Below are 22,456 nucleotides of genomic sequence, written 5' to 3'. Positions count from 1 at the left end.
CTTGTTAAGTGTATCTTTCTCATTAGTTAATAAGTGCCCTGAATCCATTTGTCTTAGCCATGGCCATATCCTTAGTGCCTAGCACACAGTCTGGCATATGATTGCTGCAAATAATACTTGTGGAACGAATGCCTGAAGTTTGAATTCATTCAGACTATTTTTTTTTTTTAATAAAAAGAATCTGATGGAAAGCTCTGAACTCTTCCCCAGAAAAATGTGATTGTGTGAACATGCACTCACATACATTCAGACACACAAATTTGCATATAGTTTACATACCGATATTCAGACACACACCTTTATATTCCCCCTTCCTCTCATGTACATCTTCCCACAATCCAACCCCAAATATAAACCCTGCCTTATGAGTTACTGTTCATTTCTCCTCATACACCTCCAAGGATGTGAAAATCACCATCCTTCGATAGCTGGTGTTCTCTTTTTTTGGCAGTAGTGTTACTGTGATCTTATCTCATTGTAGTATTTGAAGTTAATGAGTGTAGGTCTATTCCTTCCTTCTGGCTATCAAGCCACAGGTGCACTGCATTTCTGTAATTGCTTATTGTTTTTATAAAGGGTATTTTAAATTTCCAGTAGGAATTTACATGTGACCCCATTACGTATCCTGTATTCGGGTTTTGAGTATTGGCAGACAGTCAGTATAAATATCTTTTCTTTAATTTTGAATTTGCCTACTACTTTTCTTTGGAGTCAAGTTGAAGACTTTGGCACCTAAAGTTATTTTCCTATTTGCCGGGTACTTTTTATTCATTCCTTGTGAATCCGTGTTAGCATTTAGGGATCTTATAATGGTGGGGAGGTGGTCCTGATTAACACATACTCTCTTTAATCTCTGCTCTGTAAAGGTGTAATGCATCAAGTAAAACACTTAGCAGAATCAGAATCATTGTTGACAAGTCCACCAAAGGCATGTACGAATGGGTCAGGATCCTTGGGGTCCACGACATCTGTCAGCAGTGGAACAGCCACGGCTGCCACTAACGCCTCAGCTGACTTGGGGTCCCCCAGCTTGCAGCACAGCAGAGATGATTCTTTAGATCTGAGCCCTCAAGGGTAAGTCAGAGTTTTGCAGTGATTTTTGTGCTCTTTGCCTTTAACTCTGCCCTGGTACCTGAGACTCACACAGGGAAGTAAATGGTAAAATATTACGGAGAGTGTACGTTTTCTATTTTTCCATGTATATTGTGTTAGATATTTAACGGGAATGGGAAGAAGCCTGTTGTATTGAACCATGTTTAGGAACCACAAGAGATACATGGTGTTTCCGTACAAGGGAACTAAGGCTCAGAGAAGCTAAGTGACTGGTATAGTGTCATGTACTTATTTTACCGATGCGGGATTTGAGCCCTCATTTCTGATTCCATAATCTTGCGATTATTTACTATTATTGCAGCATACATACCAGCTTTAAGAAATCCAGATATTTAATATAGTGAAAAATATTAAAAATCGGAATTTTTAGACTGTAAAGGAAGATCCCGATTTCCCATTTATCTTTAATTGGCATATGGGAACTTTTGCTGTTAATAAAGGCAAATGAGAGTTCTAAGTTCTCTGCTTCCACCTCTTTTTTAATTCCTTTGTTGTACTGTGCTGCTGAGAACATTACCAAACCCTCGTGTTGGTTTTCGTTTTGTTGTGTTGAAACAAATCACACTCTGAAAGTGTTTTTGTTTCTTTGATGTAAGCTAAAAAGTAGATCTTGGTAAAACATATTATACTTAATAAGTGGGGTCCAAAAATTTAATCTTATAAACTGCAAGGTAGCATTGTCCTGTGAAGCTGGCCCACTCAGAATCCCAGCTGCTTTTGGTGCCCCCTGGTGGCAGTTGTCTACCCTGGTTTAAATACGAATTTTGGCAATTCTGTGACTTCTGGCACAGTGACTGTTAATTTTAAGAAGCTGCTGGGTTTAAGTGGTGCCCTGTAATGGGCACAGCCCAAGGAGTTTGGACCTAGAGAATGCCAGAGACCCTCCACCTTCACTGTTTTCAAGTTGGATTGTCTTGCCATTTTCCCTCCCAGCCTTGCCTGCCTCTCTACTTCCTCCCGAGCTCCGCTCCCTCCCCCAGCTGCTGCAGTAACCTTAAGTCATTGCAGATGTTACAGAAAAATCCGAACGAACTTTTTGGCCAGCCCAATACTATATTATAGCACAGGCACTCGGTAAAATATGATGCAGCTCAGACAAATGCCGTATTTCTGACCTACATACATAAAGTATATGAAACAAATATGCAATGCAAAGAACCTATATGATTATAGGTTCTGACAGTTGATACTCTTAAAGAAAGAGGAAAGGACCTTTTTCTTAAAATACTTTCAGACTTTTAAGTGATTCCTTTCTCTTCTAATATGGTTTTAAATGAAAAGTTTATATAAATTTGTAAAGGTGGAATTGTTTAATTTTAAGTTTATTCCTTGAAAGTTCACTTGTCCTGATCGTCAGGTATATTGATCACACTATTAAGTGTTTTCAATAGACATGTCAGATGTTGGAAGACTTTAAATATTTTTTTCAAACTTTTTCTTACTTGGGTCGTAGACCAACTGAACCAGAACTTTTTTTCATCTTCCCCACTTTATGTAGCTTTGTTATTTGAAGACTGATATTTTAAACTATTTCTAGTTCTGTTAATGATAGTGAAAATAGTGCACAAAGGCTATATACGTTCTGTTTCATATATTCTAATTCAAAATAAGCTATTCAGACTATCACTTGCCACATTTGTTTACAGATAATTTTGAATTTTTTTAAAAAGTACTTATAAATGCATTCATTTAGGATGTTATTGCCATTACACACCATGAAATTCCTTTGGGTAGTATTGGAAAGTATTTTGATAATATTAACACTCAATGCTATGTATATTTTACTTATTGTCATTTAGGTTAGGGAAGAAATAAGGTACTCAGATTTAACATATTCGTTTTCTAGTTTATGCATTGCATATTTGTTTCCTATGCTTTATGTATGTACTGCATTTAATAATAGAGTTTAACACAGGATTAATGAGATATTCTATTTGGTTTTCTTTTTTCTTTTTTTTTTTAATTAATTTACCTTTTATTAAATTTATTTATTTATTTTTAATTTATATTTGGCTGCGTTGGGTCTTCGTTGCTGTGCGCCAGCTTTCTCTAGTTGCAGCGAGCGGGGGCTACTCTTCACTGTGGCACGTGGGCTTCTCGTTGTGGTGGCTTCTCTTGTTGCAGAGCCCGGGCTCTCGGCGCGCGGGCTTCAGTAGTTGTGGCTCACGGGCTTAGTTGCTTCACGGCATGTGGGATCTTCCCGGACTAGGGCTCAAACCCGTGTCCCCTGCATTGGCAGGCGGATTCTTAACCACTGCACCACCAGGGAAGTCCCTGGTTTTCTTTTTAGTAGTTCAGTATAGTCAAATAGCTAGCTGTTTTCTGAACTAATCATTTTCTGTGTGTGTACACTTCTAGAACATTGGTGCAGAGTTGGCATTAAATAATCACTAAATGAAAAATACCCTGTTATAACAATATTCTGCCATTTTAGCTTGCTTTTAAATGAGTGATGATACTAAATCATGGTAATTGCTAAACTTATCCCGTGTTTTCCCATGTGGCAGTCGATTAAGTGATGTTCTAAAGAGAAAACGACTGCCAAAACGAGGATCAAGAAGGCCAAAGTATTCACCTCCAAGAGATGATGACAAAGTAGACAATCAAGGTAATTTTTGTGATGAAACTATGAGGCAGTAAAGGGAAAGGTGGTAGCAGTTAAGGATACATACTTCATTAAAATTGCTGATAGCTTTGAAGCATGCCTGAGTTTCCTGAATTCCCAGTGTTCTGAGTTCTTTTAGCTAATTTATTAAGAGTGGGAATCTTAAAATTCAGTTGGTTTTCATCGATTGCACTGAAATGATTTAATCATCATTCTCTTTTCATAGCTAAAAGCCCCACCACTACTCAGTCACCTAAATCTTCTTTCCTGGCAAGCTTGAATCCAAAAACGTGGGGAAGGTTAAGCGCACAGTCTCACAGCAACAACATTGAACCGGCCCGAGCTGCGGGAGTTAGTGGTCTTGCCAGGGCCGCCTCAAAGGACACCATATCCAATAACAGGTGAGGTGGGGGGTTCTGTGTCACCTCTGTTCTCAGGTCAGAAAAACTTCCCATTTTTCGGTCAGCATATTTATTGTATGGAGATGAAACATGGACACAGACCTTTAATTTATGCTCAGAGATGGCATAGCTCAAGGATGGAGCCGATTCTCAGTTCTTGAACCCTATGTCTGGCTTTGTCCTGCGTTCCAGTCTCACATTTTAAAATTCCTTTCAACATGTCTACTTGGGAGTTGTGTATGTTCAGAGCCAAACAAATAGGTTTCCCATTGAACCTGTCCTTTAGTTCTGTTCTGGAAAAGGGAAAGCCGACGTATTTTCTGTACACATACATGCACGCTCTTTTATGATAACCCTCCTCTACCCTTTACAATGGAAGGTAAGGCTCTTAGAGCAGAGCCCTTTTTTGGAAACTTAGAACTCTGTCAGTGAAACTATTTCACACCAGTTTATGGCTTTAAAAAATTATTTCTTTAAAATCCTAAGGATTGTTCTGTCTTTTGGCCCTGGATGTAACATACCAGCAAGGAGTACTTCTTCTGCAAATAAGAAATTTTTAAAAATCAAATTCCATTGGGAAAACAAGGAAGTTCTTTTCGTTTGGTTGATTGCTTTGGTTGGTTGGTGGTTCTGAACTTCAGTTAATAAAAATAACTAAGCAAATATATTTCTGAAGCCATCAGAATTTGTGATTTAAACAGCGAGGTCTCAGCTGTCATAGCTAATTGTGCACCTAACAGGTGCATGTTTCTTGTCTATAGTTCTTTACTTCAGCTCTCCAGGGAACATAAGTAAAGGACAGTGCAGATATGTCTGTACCTTAGAGAACAGTCATGTAAAATTGCTTTCAGGTGAACACTCAGGAAACTCTTAGGTTGTAGAGTCCCTAGAAGTTAGAACTGTTTCTTTGGTCTTCATGTAATGACCTGAAATGTATTTTAAGTACCTGTGCATTTCTCTAGGTATATCTTAGCCCACTTTCTAACTGAAACTTAATTGGGTTAATGTGGAATCTGAATTTACTAGTCTATAAGCATAGGCCAAAAAGGATTTTAAATGTAGCAACTATTTGCCTTTGACCAGAAGTTATAACTGAAATCCTTTCTGTGTACACTGAGACTTTAATATCTTTTTCCTTCTGGCAGAGAAAAAATCAAAGGCTGGATTAAAGAGCAGGCGCATAGATTTGTAGAGCGTTATTTCAGTTCTGAGAACATGGATGGAAGCAACCCTGCATTGAACGTCCTGCAGAGACTTTGTGCTGCAACTGAACAACTCAACCTCCAGGTACCGTGACTGGTGCATCTGGCTGCTTCTCTTTTGTCTCTTCCGGTGTCTCTTCCGGCCTGCTCTTCCTTTCCTTGGTGACTCGCTAGCTTTTTAGCCAGACATGTACCTTTGGTGCTGACATTTCTTTAACTTGTCCCTTGACTTTTCTTGCATCATTTTATCATTAGATGGGCTAGACATCTGGTCTTTGACTTTCTTTCCTTCACCTGCCTTATTTCTTGACAAATGAAGAGACTTCAGAAATGTCCCTCAAGCACATCTCTTCTCTCATTCCTCTTCAGCTACAGGTGTTAGCATTGAGAAGACCTTCCTTAACCCCTCTTTACCTGTGGCCTGAGAGTACTCAGAGAGGGTAGAGTTGTAATAACTAAGGCTTTTGTGTTTCATCTGACTCTGTTTCCATTTTTGATATACTTTGAGCAATATGAGTAGTACATGTTTTCCAAGAAATTGCCTGTTTCATTCAGACTTTAAATGCACTAATATAAAGCCATACCTTGAACTCTTGTTATATCTTTTCATTTTGGTATTGTAGCTCTATTCCTCCATTCGTATTCTCATCCTTTGTCTTTTTCTTTTTTTTTTTAACACAACTCCATTGGTTGAATATGAAGGTTTTTTTTTTTAATGTTAGTATGGATACTGGTTTTCTGTCATGAAGTAGTAACATTTTGTGAATGTGTGTGTAGGTAAGATGTTATTTTTCAAAGCTCTACCAAGAATGCACCACCTGCCCCTGCCTTCTTTTTTAAAGGTGTTAAGAAAGTATCCAATTGCTTTTGGGGAAATGTGAATTGTGCATTTAGTAAAGGCTGTCTAAATCAGTAAATATTGTTTTCAACTCTTTCAGGTGGATGGTGGAGCTGAGTGCCTTGTAGAAATCCGTAGCATAGTCTCAGAGTCGGATGTTTCATCATTTGAAATCCAACATAGTGGATTTGTGAAGCAGCTATTGCTTTATTTGACATCTAAAAGCGAAAAGGATGCTGTGAGCAGAGAGATCAGATTAAAGAGATTCCTTCATGTATTTTTTTCTTCTCCAGTAAGTTATCTAATAATAATGCCTGTGTGTCTTACTTTAAGCGTCATTGTTCACTAGTGTGTATATTTTCATCCCAGTAGTAATTTCGAGTAGTTTTTGGTCAAGATATTGAGGTAAAGTTTTTAGCTTGCTTATTATACACAGTTGGATTCCTTGGTCTTTTATACATCAGGTAAATAGTAAAACAACGAAATGGTGACTTGAAGCAAGGGCCTGTTCTGTGGTTGATGAATCTTGAGTCTTTGTTTTTCTGTCAGACAAGCCGTTAATAGTAGTCTCTCACTTGTGAATGTATTTTATTCTCAACATCTGTTTTTAAACATATTGCAGTTTGCAGTATATTTTTTTTTAAGGGAAATACAGTAGACATAATGTAGCTATAGACATAAGACAGAGTAGACATATACATTTCTATTTTGTATGTAAAACACAGAACTAACAATTTCATTGAAGAGTACTTAATCACCATTTATAATGTGGATTATGAGACCAGAAGCCACAGAGCAGCTTCACTTCCTTCACCCTCAGTGAGTGAGAGCAAGAGAGTAACCTGGACACTGTTGACTCAGCATCACTCTACTTGTTCATAATGGCTTCAGAGAAGGCATCCCTAGGGAAGGGTCTCTGGTTCAGCTGTGTAGTAGGGCTGAGGACAAGTCTCCTGTGTGAAACTGTGTCACCATGTCTTTTCAGTGTTTGCAGGCATTGCTTGTATTATTTTAACTTGTGTGGCTACCTAAAGCAGAATTGATGTTTATTTGAGAATCATTAGATGTGTAGCAATATTGGATATAGTTTTATACCATGCTTAAAATTATGTACGGGTCTGTAATCTCTTATCTGAAACTCCTTGGGGCTGGGTGGGTTTCACGAGTTCTACCATACAGTATATACGGCATGTATTACCTGATATGTCCCCAGTGGATTCTGAACAGTACTTTGTACACATTAAATATTTTTGCAGCAAAACATATGACTATTCCTACTAAATAAAGGTTGAATTAAGACTCCACATGGCCTTGTGTCTGTCTGAGTCAGGTTTTGCCACCAAATGAGTTGTGTTTTCAAGCCTTTTGGACTTAGGAATTGTGAATATGGGATTGTGGGCCTATACAGAAAGAATGTCTTTATTGAAATAATTTCTTTGGAAACACTGGTCTAACCAACTCCATCAAAAAAGGTACAATAGATTAGATCTCTTGTAAAACTACCTATTAAATTTTCTTGTTGAGCATTCCATTTTCATGAGGCCTTGCTTAACCTCTTGGTTTATTTATAACTTTAGCTTCCTGGAGAAGAGCCCATTGGAAGAGTAGAACCAGTGGGTAATGCACCTTTGTTGGCATTAGTTCACAAGATGAACAACTGCCTCAGCCAGATGGAACAGTTTCCAGTCAAAGTGCATGACTTTCCGAGTGGAAATGGCACAGGAGGCAGGTAAGGATCATTGCCTAGGTGTGCCCTTGCCATTGGACTTTATGCTTCATTTGGTTGAGGTAAGGTGGCAAGAGGTCTAGTGACATCTTGGTCTGCTCAAGGAACATTCATCTATAAGGACCGCAGAAATTAAATATTCTAAAGTGTGCATCAAATAATTTTTATCCCTAAAGTCGTACCCCATACCTTAAACATGATGTTTTGAAAATATAAAACCAACTTGTGCTGGCAAGTTGTAATAGGCTTAGTTTTCCTTAAATTGATGTACTTTAATATATAAAGCTTTTCTCCAAGAAGTTTGTAGATATGGATAATAAAATGTTTACTTTCTGTGCAATAATGTGATTTCTTATGTGATCTAAGTGGTTTTGCAAAAACTTTGCATTTTGATGGGCTTTAACAAATAAGTTTATTTTTTTCCATAATATAGTAGTTTTACAGGACTCATGAAGTGCTACAGAAAGAATTCATTAAGTTCATTGTTGTGTTCTTACAGAATGTTACATGCTTCCTGGAATATTATGACTAGCAGCCTAGAAAATTTTAAAAAGTAGTTTGGTTTTAAAAAACACAGTCTGGTGTGTTTCAAAGACATTTAAAATTTTGGCTGAATTAAAACAGTATGCATTATTGAATAATGAAGTGATCAGTGAGGACTAGGTTTTTTTCTGCTGTGAAATTTAATGTAGAGAGTGGTATTTAATTTTGATTATTAAACTGTCCTGGAAGATTTTTATGAAATAAAGGGACACTTTCAAATATATTTGAGAAAACCATAGTGTTTTTCATTTTTATCTAAATTTGTGTAAAATATGTATGTTTACATATGTATATATCAATATAATGGAATATTCTTTCCCATACCCCTATTTGCATGCGTTACGGAACCTTGTAGATAACTGCATTTTAAAGTCGTCTTACTCTTGCCAGACCTTTTCAGAAATGAGCAGTGGAATATCATTGCCAGGTCTAGACTGGTATAGCTGTTAAACTGCTTCACTCAAAAGACTATAGCAAAGTAAAATTTAAAGGTTAGATTTTAAAGTAATTTTGTAGCTGAAATCTTTGAAAGCAAAAATGAAAGGGTTTGTTGTTTGTTTTTAAATAAATAGGATTTAGTAGGCAATGGCAAAATATTGCAGAAGTGAGCATGCCCAAATGGTTCAGGAATTTTTATCCTGGGGAAATAATTAAATCTCGATGGTGAGGTATTTCCGCTTACATAGATTCACGGTGGGACAGAGATGGAAAGTTGATTTAACGTTTTCATATGCATGCATACACATCCTCTTTTATTTCTTATTTTATCATAAAAAGTTTTTTCCAATAACTTGGAATTGCTGGCTTTACTATATACATAACTGGTAAGTGCTACTTTGTGTCTCAAGAAAAATGCAGAGTTTGTATTATCTTGCTTTTATTTTAGTTAGTGTATGTTGGTTTTGAAAATAATAGAATAACTTTTTTTTTCACAAATTATCTTGAGCTTTTCTCTCAACAGAGGATCACAGGCTTTAAAATTTTTCAACACACATCAGTTAAAATGCCAGTTACAGAGACATCCAGACTGTGCAAATGTGAAGCAGTGGAAGGGTGGACCTGTCAAGATTGACCCTCTGGCTTTGGTGCAAGCTATCGAGAGATACCTTGTAGTTAGAGGTACTTTCTGTACATGTATATTGTGTGTTTATATGTACATTTGGGGTGAAATTAATATTAAGGGATATATAAATTATTTCCCTATTGCTGCTTCTGTCAAAACCTAGCATAAGGAAGTTGTGTACTCATCATTTATTTTATATGTAGTATGTAGAAATGTTAAATTTTGTAGGGATTGACTGCTTACTTGGTTGATTGGGTGATGAGTTACTTTATCCTGGTGGAATGTAATGGAAATCACATTTTGTATCTGACAGTTTTCTTAATCTTTCTGCTTTGTAGATCAAAATGTAATACACATGTTTTTCTAGGAATATGTTAGTTTAACCAGTATATATAGGCTTTTCTTTGCCACATGAAATTGCTAGGAGTTTAACAGACTTCTTGGGTCCTTAGGGTATGGAAGAGTAAGAGAAGATGATGAAGACAGTGACGATGATGGCTCTGATGAGGAAATAGACGAGTCTCTGGTAAGGTTCTGTTCTCACCAAGTTTTAATGTGTGAAGTTCAGGGCCTATAGCTTCAATGGATTTTGTTTTGCTTTATTTAGGCTGCTCAATTCTTAAATTCAGGAAATGTACGACACAGGCTACAGTTTTACATCGGAGAACATTTGCTACCGTATAACATGACTGTGTATCAGGCAGTACGGCAGTTCAGTATACAGGCTGAAGATGAACGGGAATCCACGGATGATGAGAGCAATCCTCTAGGAAGAGCTGGTATTTGGACGAAAACTCATACAATATGGCAAGTCTGAAAATGATTTTGTTTGGTTTTTCATCAACATTGATACTGTTCGTGTGTTTTGGAATTCCTGTTACTGGCTGGCTTGCATAAGGAGAGAGGGGACTCTAAATTCTATGTTTTATTATTAAAAGCCACTTCAGATGTTCCATCTTGTGTGTGTGCGTGTGTGTGTGTGTGTGTGTATTTAGCTTCCTCATTTAAGTCTACTTGAAAATGTGTTTGGGCAATAAATAATCATAATTTGCATCTACTTTTCTAGTAGCTTCATTTCAAGTCTTTAAATAAGGCAAAAATGTCTCCATAAGATGATGTTCCTTTAGGTAGTACGAAGTTTGGCATCTCTGAGCCGTTAGAGGCATTTGGATGCAGCTTCCTGCATTGTTGGTGAATGTCTACTACTTATTTAAACAAGGTGATTCTTCTCAGAACCACCCCCTGGAGTTTCTCAGGTGGCCCCCTCCTAGGTGATCTTTTCTAGGAAGCAGTCCCATTGGCAGTTCTCCAAATCCACAACTAGGGAGAGAGAGGATAGCCCTCAGAGAGTTGTTCTGGTAACTCTGTGGTGTCTGTGGCTTGCACTTTGGCCTTGCAGAATAATTTGCCATTTTAAAATCTACTTTGGGTTTACATACTCTGACTACTTTAGGTACAAACCCGTGAGAGAAGATGAAGAAAGCAATAAAGATTGTGTTGGTGGTAAAAGAGGAAGAGCCCAAACAGCTCCAACAAAAACTTCCCCTAGAAATGCAAAAAAGCACGATGAGTTGTGGAACGGTAAGTGATGTCTAGAGGGGCAAGGAGATCGCCATGGGGCAGTAGTCTTCCCGTCCTGAAGGTTTTGATGGACTGATTTATATCTAGTAGTAAAATCTTTTAATATAATTTATAAAAATATGAATTACTACAAACGCTTAGCTGCTTTTAATTGAACCCTTGACTTTAATGTCTAGAAAGTGAAAAGTTATCTTGAAAGAATTTTGGGGAAAACTTACCATTCTTTCCATGAAGAATTCATGTTTTTATGAAAGCAAAAACAAATTTCATTAGTAGAACATATGCACTAAAGAAGAGGCTGGACATTGGCAGGTTGGCCCTTAATTTTTATTGTTATTCATTATAATCGTGTGATCCACCAATTACAGAAGGAATAAAAAGTTTTGCTTGGTTATAAAATGACTACAGAAAGTAGTAAAGCCTCCCAATTGACTTACCTTCCTTTGTAGTATTTCCTTCCAGTCTAACTTTGCTCATTTCCTCCCTTTCTTTTTTTATAAGATGGTAACAGTGCCTTACGATAGGCTGCGTTCCTTGGGGACCAGCCCCTATCAGGGATTTCCAAACACTGGTGTTGTTGATGAAATTTTCCCTGGTCCACAGAAATAAGGGCATTGTAGCAACTTTGTTTTTCATAAAACTCAGTTTTTTCCATATAAAAGGGTGTTTGAGATATTTGTTTTCTATGTTTTTGGTATTAAAACAATTGCCCTTTTATGCAGAGATAGTGTTGTGATTTTTAATTTCTTTGCTTGGTAGAAGTAAATGGCAACAGTTTCAATCTCTCTCTCTCTCTCTTTTTTAATGCTATTACTTTATGAGATCTAAGAACAAAGGAATTGCAGATCCTACTTGGAAGCTATCACAGTCTATCATGTCTTAAGTCTTGGATTAAATAACCAAATCTTATTTTTATCAGATTTTTAACTTGGGAGTATTTGTTTGTCTTACATGGCCATTTTAAGCCGGATATAAAAAATCCAGGAAATTTCTGTAACAGTGAACTTAAATTTAAACACCTTTTCTTTACTCCTCTCTGGCCATTTTATTGTTAGTAATTTTTTTTTTGATATAAAGGAGAAATGCAAAGGAGTCAGTTTTTCTGCTTTACAATGTATGAGTATGGGAGAGAAAGTGAAATTTTCCTAAGCCTGGGTGATTTATCTGTAAGATAAAAAGGGAAAAAAAATGTTCAAGCTATCAGTACTCTACTAATAAGATACCGAGCGTTAAATCTTACCCACTCGTGGTTACTGTTTTTAGGCATGTTGAGATGATGCTGGCTGGCTTCATTGACTCTGCCTTTCTAACTTTGATCAACACTTTGATCAAACTTTGATCTTTTGCCCTCTAGATGGAGTGTGCCCGTCAGTATCAAATCCTTTAGAAGTTTACCTCATACCCACACCACCTGAAAATATAACTTTTGAAGACCCTTCATTAGATGTGATTCTTCTTTTAAGAGTTTTACATGCCATCAGTCGATACTGGTATTACTTGTATGATGTGAGTAATGTTGCCTACTTTTGAACTTTTCCCTGATGTGTTCTCCATTACATGTTTTTTCTTAGTTTCTGTCTAGTGCTTGATCAATTTCCTGTTGTACTAGAAATAGAAACAATGATTCAGCTGAACAGCAGGGATCCTAGCCCAGTGAAGTGCGGTATACTCTGCAGTGGGGACTTCTCCCCCACTGGTTTTTCCCCCGGCCTATGTTCTTGGATTAGTTCTCTTGGCAGACTTGTAAATATTCTCTAGCTATAATTTATAAAATTAAGCTACCACATAAAAATTGAACATTAATTTATTAGTTAAAAAATCTTTAGATACCTTTAGCTAAAAGTTCATTTATTTAAGATGTGTATTAAATTCAAGTGAAAGTTGAATGCTTGTCTTTGATACTTCTCTAGTGGAGGGAAGAGTGAAGGAGCTGGCCCTGCATGAAGCGTTCGCTGCTATGTCAGTGGCACGTGGGGTTGGGCTGTCTCAGCTGTGCGTTGTGAAAGCTGTCATTCGGGTTGGGACATGCCAACGAGAAGCTGTATGTTGGAAACCAGCAGGGGAAATCTCGGCACTCTGCATACGTATTTGGGAATAAAGGAAACGATAGTGAATATAATCCTAATGTTTTACTACATAATAGACTTTTTTTTTTTTTTTTAACATTTTACAGAATGCAGTGTGCAAGGAGATTATCCCAACTAGTGAATTTATTAACAGTAAGTTGACAGCAAAAGCAAATAGGCAGCTTCAGGATCCTTTAGTAATCATGACAGGAAACATCCCAACATGGCTTACTGAACTAGGAAAAACCTGGTAAGACAATCACTTCTGTAGTGGTGGGCTTGGGAGTGTTATCACTGTGTTGGTCTTTATATATCTTGTTGCAAAAACATAGTCTTTAGCAAACCTATTTAAATGTGTTTAGTTAACGTGGTTTTTGATCATAACTTGCTTAATAGTGTAGCTTCAGCATCCAAACAGGCTAGATGAGCTGGGGCCGGTACTAGGTCTACTTGATAGTATCCTTATATATGAAATAGGGAAGTACACAAGGATTTTTAGTGAGGAGATTCAGCCCTCTTCCATCATAAAATTGGACACCAAAGGTGGAGTTTGGTTGATTCTCTCTCTGAGCCTGTTTGGGTTCAGACCTACATTCTTGGAGACTATAGGACTGCAGTGATGGATACGGGAGCCACCAGCCACATGTAGCTGTATTTACATTTAGATGAATTAAAATGAAAAATTTTAAATGGAGTTTTTTAGTCACACTACCCACATCCTCGCGTGGCTACCCGTATTGTACAGAATAGATGCTGAATGCTTAGATAATCATAGGAAATGCTCTGGACAGTTCTGTGTCATGAACTGCCAAAATCATACGTCAAGAGGCAGCAGGGCCTTGGTACTGCAGAGTTCATTCTTTAAAAATAAGCAGCTGCCTTTTGGCAGTTTTGAGTGGCTTAACAAATGCCAAAACCAAGAGGAAAATCATGAGCTTAGTGAAACCATTACTTGTGTGTATGTGGAATGGGATGGGTTGGCAACCTGGTGAGGTGGTGATTATATTTTAAAATTTCGCCTTCACTAGTCATGTTATGCTTACTGAAGGTCATTGGGTAGATTAAAGCTGATCTTGGATGGACTTGATTTTAATGGTTGAATTTCAGATTTCATAGTGAATGGCTACTTAATGCATTATTACTTGATCACTTAGAAATTTCATGCAAGAATTATGAAAATTCTTCAAAATTAGTTGAGTAGACCATTTTTATTGGTTACATTATAATTATTAATCTGTATCATATCAAAAGTTGTGTCTAAGTTAGGGTTTTTTAATGGTTTCTGATTCTAATTCAGTTAATAAATTTATATCGCACCTTTTTACAGCCCGTTTTTCTTCCCTTTTGATACCCGGCAAATGCTTTTTTATGTAACTGCATTTGATCGGGACCGAGCAATGCAAAGATTACTTGATACCAACCCAGAAATCAACCAGTCTGATTCTCAAGATAGCAGAGTTGCACCTAGATTGGATAGAAAAAAAGTAAGTTTCTCCCAAAAATATTTAAAGCTAAGTCATACTGATAATGGGAAAACTAGAAATGTGATGCATCTAATTATCCCTATTGGTTTAGAGGCTTATCTTAGTCACAGTTATCTCTTTGCTTATCTTCTTATCATATGTGTTAGTCATATTTTCCTATCAGTCTCTTGGGATTATTCTTTATTCTCCAGTAAGAGTCCTTCCCTCCCACCCCGGTTTCTGTACTGATTTCTACAGTTGTTTTTCTCTTTTAGTCTCCATAACTCTTGTGCCAAGGAAGAATCTTCTCTTCTTTTACTGAGACCTCCTTCCTTTTCTTTCTAAATTAAGAACTCTAACCATATCTCCCTTTTATAATTGATCCCTTTATGCAATAGGTAGAATTAATCAAATCCACATCATTCTCTTAGCAAATCACTCCAGTTAGAAGAGACAAACAGAATCCTTGATATAGTTCATGTCTCTGTACCAGTCAGCCTTGTGTTGCTGACTGCATCTTCGTGTGCTTCTAATCGCGGCCCCATGGTGATAACTCTGAACCACACAGCCCTGGGCCGTTTACATCTGAGGCTAGTCCTGCACTTCTCACACTGCACTGCCTTTTACTTAGGACTTCTTTGTTCATCTGCCTTTTTCTTGCTGAGGATTCTTATTCAAGTCTGTCTTCCTACAAACTTCTATCTCCAAAAGTCTCACAAAAGCCATTAGTAATGGCTTAAAAAGGGGGAGTGGGAGGAATGAGAAGCCAAACAAAAAAACATTGTTCTTAAATCCTATCTTTATTTGTATCATTAGGATTCCATAAACAAGGTGTAGGTAGAATTTGGAAATCTATCAAGACCTTTCTCATCCCCGTGCATCTCATTAATAGATGTTTGCAGTAGTGCTTCTAGGACCTCTGCCGGTCAGAGCCAGTAGGTTTCCAGCTCACCTGTCACCTCCACACCTATTTCTCCATCACCAAACTATAAATGTACCCAGCGAGATTTCATGGAGCCACAGCCCTGAATTGCATTGATGTTTGAGAAGGTTACAGAGATCCTTTCTTCAACAACTTGAATTTTCTGAATTTGCCATGGGCTCAAGCTAATAACTACACTCACATCTAGCTTTTCTTCATGTACAGCAGGATGCTGTCGATGTTTATAGCACTGCAGCTATGTCTTAAAACCTTTTCTGAGGTGTGCTTTTTTTTTAAGAAATAATTTTTAATGATTGAATTGAATTTTTTTTTTTTTTTTTTTTTTGCACTGAGAGAAATGCCACCTGTTTATCAAAGTTTCCTCACATTTGTACTTTCCTTTGCAGCGTACTGTGAACAGAGAGGAGCTGCTGAAACAAGCAGAGTCTGTGATGCAGGATCTTGGCAGCTCACGGGCCATGTTAGAAATTCAGTATGAAAATGAGGTGAGCTTATGAGGCTGTGTTGACTTGTGCTCTTGATAAGATATCACTAGAGTTTCTTGGTCCTGTGAAATTCTAAAAGACGATTGGGAAATTTATCTCAAAACTTGAGATGTACTCTGTTTTCTCTTGAATGATTTGTTCTGAGTTCTCCATTTTTTGAGGTTAAATTGCATAATAAAAGACAGGGTTTTTTTTTTTCCTGGCAGAAGAGCAAGTGTTTGTGTAATCTTTAGGTTGATAAAGTGAAAGGTTTTAAACATAACTTTCAAAATGTTTGAACTGCGTTTTTTAAAAAATCAGGTTTACTGAGATACAACTCATATATCATAAATGCACACTTTTAAGATACACATTTCTAAGTGTTGACAAATGTATACAGTCTATAACCACACCACATCAAGATAAAGAAAAAATCCCATCACCACAAAAAGTCCTTTTAGACCGTTTTGCAGTCAGTCCCCAGCCTTCATCCCCAATCCCTGGCAACCACTGACCTGTATTCTGTCCCTACGGTTTTGTCTTTGTACAATATCATAATAAATGGAGTCATATAGTGCGTAGCCATTTGTGTTACTCTGCTTTCACTTAGTGTAATGCTAATCCATGTTGCATGTATCAGTTTGTTTCCTTTTATTGCTGAGTAATAGTAATAGTCCATTACATGGACATACCATCATATGTTTACCTAACCATCAGTTGATGCACATTTGAGGTGTTTCCACTTTCTTAGCTCTTATGAGTAATGCTGCTGTGTACAAGTCTTCGTGTAGACATATGTTTTCATTTCTCTTGGGTAAAATACTTCAGGGTTGAATGGCTAAGTCTTTTGGTAAGGTATGTTTTGACTTTATATGAAACACCAAACCGTTTTCCAGAGTAACTGCCCCATTTTTCCTTCCCACCAGTAATGTAGTATGTGAATTTCAGTTGCTTCACATGCTTACCAAAACTTGGTTATTGCCAATCTTTTTAATTTTAGTTATTCTAGTGGATTTACTGTAGTTTTAATTTGCATTTCCCTGATGATTAATGATACTATCTTTTCATTTCTTATCTTCTTTGGAGGAAGTGTCCAGGAATTCTGCCCACTTTTTCATTGGGTTTTGTTTTATCAGAGTTTTTAGGAGTTCTTTATACATTCTGCATACAAGTCCTTTATGAGATAAGTGTTTTGCAAATATTTTCTTTCAGCCTGTTGTTTATCTTTTCATTTCCTGATGAAATATCTTTGAAAGAGCAGAAGTTGTTAATTTTGATGAAATCCAGTTTATCAATCTTTTTCCTTTCTGGTTTATGCTTTTTGTATCCCAAGAAAATTTCCATTAACCCATGGTCTCAAAGATTTTTTCTTATGTGTTTTTTTAGGAGTTGTATAGTTTTACCTCTTATATTTAGGCCTACGATCTGTTTTGAGTTTTTTGTTTTTTTTTTTTTTTTTAGCTGCATTGGGTCTTTGTTGCTGCACGCGGGCTCTCTCCAGTTGCGACGAGCGAGGCCTACTCTTCGTTGCGGTGCGCGGGCTTCTCATTGCGGTAGCGTCTCTTGTTGCCGAGCACAGGCTCTAAGGCGTGCAGGCTTCAGTAGGTGTGGCACGCAGGCTCAGTAGTTGTGGCGCACTGGGTTAGTTGCTCCATGGCATGTGGGATCTTCCCGGACCAGGGATCAAACCTGTGTCCCCTGCATTGGCAGGCAGATTCTTAACCACTGCGCCACCAGGGAAGTCTCTCACAGGATGTTGATTAGGTTTGTGTTGAATCGTGATCAGTTTGGGAGAGAGTTGATGTTTATGGTATTGAATCTTCCAGTGCGTGAACACAGCGTAGGCTTTCGCTGATTTAGGTCTTTTTTTTTTTTTTTTTTTTTTTTTTAATAACAACTTTATTGGGGTATAATTGATATACAGGGAATCTCACATATTTAATGTGTACAATTTGATGAATTTGGACATATGCAACACCCTTGATACCATCACCACCATCAAAAAAATAGACCTATCCAACACCTCCCAAAGTATCCGTGTGTCCCTTTTCTTTGTGGTAAGAACACTTAACCTGAAATAAACTCTCAACACATTCTGAAGTGAGCAGTACTGTGTTGTTAAGGCCGGGCACTCTTGTACAGCAGAACTCCAGAACTGACGCGTCCTCACTGCAGGTCTTCCCGGACCTCTGCTTCCTCTGCCCCCAGCCTTCAGCCTCTGCTCCAGCTTGTAACATGACAGGGGTTGAGTTCCCCACATGGGCAGTGCTCCATCGCTGATTTAGGTCTTTAACTTTTCTCAGTGTGCTTCATAACTGCAGTCTAGAGGTCTCTCGTGTACATGTTTTATTAAGTTCCTCCCAAATATTTCATGTTTTTTGATGGTTTTGAAAATAATATTGTTCTTTCTTTTCAATTTCCAGTTGCTGTTAGTTTGTAGAAATAAGTTTTCTTTGTTGACCTTGTTTTCTGTGTGACCTTGATAACTTAATTATTGGTTCTAAAAATTTTAAATAGATCATTTAGGATTGTTGTAGGGCTTGGGCAACTTCTCTGTGAAGAGCGAGATAATAAATATTTCAGGCTTTGTGGACCATGTGGTCTTCATCACAGCTCCTCACTTCCGGCTTTGTAGCGTGAAAGCGGCCGTACACAATACAAACATGAATGAGCAGGGTTGTGTTCCAATAAAACTTTATTGATAGTCACTGAAATTTGAAGTCATATAATTTTCACACATTGTGAGATATTATTCAAGAATTTTTTCAACCGTTTAATATTGTAAAACCCATTCTTAGCCTACAGACTGTACAAAAACAGGCAGTAGGGCCTGAGCCGTAGTTTGCTGTTCCATGTTGTAGACAATCATGTCACCCATGAAAAAAGGCAGCTTTACTTTCTTTCTAATCTTTGTCTTTTGTTTCTTTTGAGATGTTTTTAAATAGCCAGGCCAGTACACCAAAAGACTCAAAATAATGATTTTCTATATATTGACTCTGAAGTATTGAGTCTCCTGGGGATACTTTCCTTCCTCTTTCCCTTAATTTTTAAAAAATATTTATTTTATTTATTTATTTTTTATTTTATTTATTGATTTTGGCTGCGCCGGGTCTTAGTTGCGGCACGTGGGATCTTTTTTTAGTTGCGGCATGAGGAATTCTTAGTTGCAGCATGGGAGCTTCTTTAGTTGTGGCATGCAAACTCTTAACTGCAGCATGCATACAAGATCTAGTTCCCTGAGCAGGCATCGAACGTGGGCCCCCTGCATTGGGAGCGTGGAGTCTTAACGCACTGGACCACCAGGGATGTATCTTTTTTTTTTTTTTTTTTTAAGACAAAACTTAAGTTTTTGGGCATCTGAAACTTATGGACATAACATTTCCAAATACTCCATTTACTGATTATTTATTTATAAAAGCCAACAACTCTGCCTCCCAGTTTTCTTATCTGTGAAGTGTGGGTTGTAGTACAGCCTCAGAGTTGTGACTGAGTTCATGGGGTGAAGAGTTAGAGCTGTGCCTGGCTCATGGTGAGCACTGTGTGTATGTAGCGGTTTAATCTACAAAGCTGTCTGTACTTAACCAAGTAATTTTAATCATGACTTTGATTTTTCCCTCGTTTTCTTAAGCATTTTCTCCTCCTCATTAAGACTTCTGAATAGTTAACAGTATTTAATCGTCAAATTTAAAATTGTAAGTAGTTACGTACTAAGTAGACAGAGTGCTGGATCCAGGTTACGGCAGAGTTCCTGCATTCCCAGGATCACAGCATAGTTGGGGAAACACAGGACCAAGTACGAATGGGTGTGGAAAGTGAGTGGCATCCGTACCAGGTGAATGAGCCTTTCACGTGAGGAGCTTGTCTCAGGAAGGAGGGGGCGGTTAAGGGATCAAAGGGTGTGGCTTGAACAGAGGATCCGGCTTGGTGGTGAACGGCAGGAGGGAGTAGCTCTGGAGGGGATGGGAGGCGGATGGAATAAGAAATTGGGATCTTTTGAATCTACCCCGATCATGCCTGTTGCTCAGAGGATACAGCTCTTATGTGTTTACATGTCCAGATTTCTTACTCATGAAACTGTAAGACCTTTGCTGTAGCCAGCTTTTTCTGCTTGGTTATTTAAACACGCTTTTTCTACTTTGTTTTACTCCAACATATTTTTCTCTCGTCAGGAATGAATGTCTTTACTCTCTCATCCTTCATGCCCCTGTTCAGATTGCGTCTTACATGAAACCTAAACTTAAGTTCAGAGTAACATCATGCTGATTGTTCCACAGGTCAGGATTGAAATGCTGATACAGGAATCACAATTTTTATGATTTTCATTGATGGGTCTTTCCTGATGACTCTGGAAAAAATTCTGTGAGCCGACTTCATTGAGGAAGAAGGGTTGGAGTGCTGGCTTTATATATGCTTAGGGCCTCGGGTTGTAAACCAGATTCAACCGTACAAGTCAGCTGGTGGCTGTTAGGAAGCCTTTCTAACTAGCTCTAGAAGAATCCTGACCAAAATGTCAGAACAGAATGGGCTCCATTCTTGAATAGAGATGATTGGTAAGGCAGGGAGGAACTAAGCCAGTCTCTGGGCTCAGCAAACCACTTAAGCCCATTATCTGTCACATGGTATATGCCTCCAGGACGATGAAAGGTTAGGAGCATGGACTGGGGAGCCTGGTGCTGCCACTTACTAGCTGTGTGAAGTCGGGCTAGTTATGTAAACTCCCCAATAATAACCCAACAAAGGGCATAATGACTGTGCCTACCTCATTATGTTGTTTAAGTGATTAAATGCTAAAATGTATAAAACACAACATTATCTGTCACATGGTATATGCTAGTATATAAGCATTAGCTTTTTTTTTTTTTTTTTTTTTATTTAATGCTATTCTTGTCTGCTTACATTCTTTTTATGTATGTATGTATGTATGGCTGTGTTGGGTCTTCGTTTCTGTGCGAGGGCCCTCTCCAGCTGCGGCAAGCGGGGGCCGCTCTTCACCGCGGCGCGCGGGCCCCCCACCACCGCGGCCTCCCGCTGCCGAGCACAGGCTCCAGACGCGCAGGCCCAGCAACTGTGGCCCACGGGCCGAGCCGCTCCGCGGCATGAGGGATCCTCCCAGACCAGGGCTCGAACCCGCGTCCCCTGCACCGGCAGGCAGACTCTCAACCACTGCGCCACCAGGGAAGCGCTAAGCATTAGCTTTTGAAAGAGAAAGACTTTGAAAGTTTCAAATAACACAAGTTGTCAAACTTTTTTGTTTTTCTGTGTTTGTTTCTAGAGCTTTATGCTTTTCCTTCCTTTTGGAAGACATTTTCCTCTACCCTTCTAGGTTCTTCTGGCTGGTCACAGGAAGTCTGAGTAACTCACCAAAATGGCCAAAGCCCGCATCTTAAATACTGTCTTCAGCCAAAGACAAAAGAGGATGTTGGGGGTAGTGGTTTGGGACTTCAAAGGGGGGAGGAAGGCAGTCCACATGGAGCAAATGTTTGGTAAACAAATATTTGCCAGGCCAGGCAGAGACAGTGGGACACAGAGTGGACTCTGATGCCTCGGCCCTGTTTCCCTCCCACCGTCCCACCGTCCCACCGTCCCAGCCCATGTTCCTTGCAGGTACCTCTGGTGGTAGCTCTTTCGTGGGAACCGGCCCTTCATCTAAATTCTTTTAGGCAGTTAGAGAGTAGGTCAAAGTTTCTTCCTGAGTCTTTTGGGCCTTGATTGTTTTCAGCTGTAAATAATCCGCATGCCAAAGAGACATTGTGGGCTGGCAAATTTTGTATTGCCTCATTCCTTTAAAAACAAATGAAGCAAAACCACAGTACCTACCTTTTTTTTTTAAGGGAGTGGCTGGGTAGGATGAAGATCCCTGGAAAGGTCAGGTCCATCTACAGGGTTGCTGGCCAGCCCAGAGCAGGGGTAACCTGGTCCTTCCACCCTCACAGAGACTTCCTGGGATGAAAGTGTATACAGTTTTGCCCATGTCACTTAATATTTTAAGTTAAGTCTGTTTTACTGTTAGCAATAACAGTATTTGGATGAAGAAAATAGGCTGATCTAATCTCTATGATTTCTGTGTAGCCTGGGATAATTATGCTAAAAGGAGCTAGGATTAACTGGCTTTAAAGCACCATCTGGTGGATACCAGGTGTTACTGCAGTTTTTTTCTTTTCTTCTTTCCCTACCTTCCTCCTAGGCTCACGAGTGAGTGGAGAACAAAATACACAAAGTCCTTACTGTCATGGAGCTTTTAGTTTGGGGAGGCCGATACACACACACACACACACACACACACTCTCTCTCTCTCTCATTCGCTCATGTACATGTATATGTAGGATGTGTGCTGAAGAACTAAAGCAAAATAAGAAGATAGAGCATGATGGGGAGAGGATAGGGTGGAATGAGGTGACATTTGAGCAGTAGTCATTACTACCTAGGGGAAAAACTATCTCTTAACAAA

The 22,456-nt window shown here is 38.5% G+C and overlaps 1 protein-coding gene across 17 annotated transcripts in view; it reads left to right on the top strand.

Moving 5' to 3' along the window:
- The window catches only part of TRIP12 (thyroid hormone receptor interactor 12), a 147,729-nt gene that overhangs the window by 112,616 nt on the left and 12,657 nt on the right, over window positions 1-22,456 (top strand). For 12 of the 17 annotated variants that reach the window (XM_061188074.1, XM_061188151.1, XM_061188130.1 and 9 more), the window contains 14 exons: window positions 867-1,074; window positions 3,621-3,721; window positions 3,945-4,119; window positions 5,265-5,406; window positions 6,260-6,451; window positions 7,737-7,888; window positions 9,375-9,547; window positions 9,944-10,017; window positions 10,099-10,298; window positions 10,945-11,072; window positions 12,427-12,578; window positions 13,246-13,388; window positions 14,466-14,622; window positions 15,931-16,029. In XM_061188074.1, coding sequence (XP_061044057.1) covers window positions 867-1,074; window positions 3,621-3,721; window positions 3,945-4,119; window positions 5,265-5,406; window positions 6,260-6,451; window positions 7,737-7,888; window positions 9,375-9,547; window positions 9,944-10,017; window positions 10,099-10,298; window positions 10,945-11,072; window positions 12,427-12,578; window positions 13,246-13,388; window positions 14,466-14,622; window positions 15,931-16,029 — 2,096 coding nt within the window. The remainder of the gene's footprint in view (window positions 1-866; window positions 1,075-3,620; window positions 3,722-3,944; window positions 4,120-5,264; window positions 5,407-6,259; window positions 6,452-7,736; window positions 7,889-9,374; window positions 9,548-9,943; window positions 10,018-10,098; window positions 10,299-10,944; window positions 11,073-12,426; window positions 12,579-13,245; window positions 13,389-14,465; window positions 14,623-15,930; window positions 16,030-22,456) is intronic. The other 5 variants (XM_061188094.1, XM_061188160.1, XM_061188144.1 and 2 more) reach the window with 1 other exon arrangement.

Source organism: Eubalaena glacialis, chromosome 1 (assembly GCF_028564815.1).
Source record: "Eubalaena glacialis isolate mEubGla1 chromosome 1, mEubGla1.1.hap2.+ XY, whole genome shotgun sequence".
Taxonomy (NCBI): Eukaryota; Metazoa; Chordata; class Mammalia; order Artiodactyla; family Balaenidae; genus Eubalaena; species Eubalaena glacialis.
This window is presented reverse-complemented; position numbering and strand designations above follow the sequence as displayed.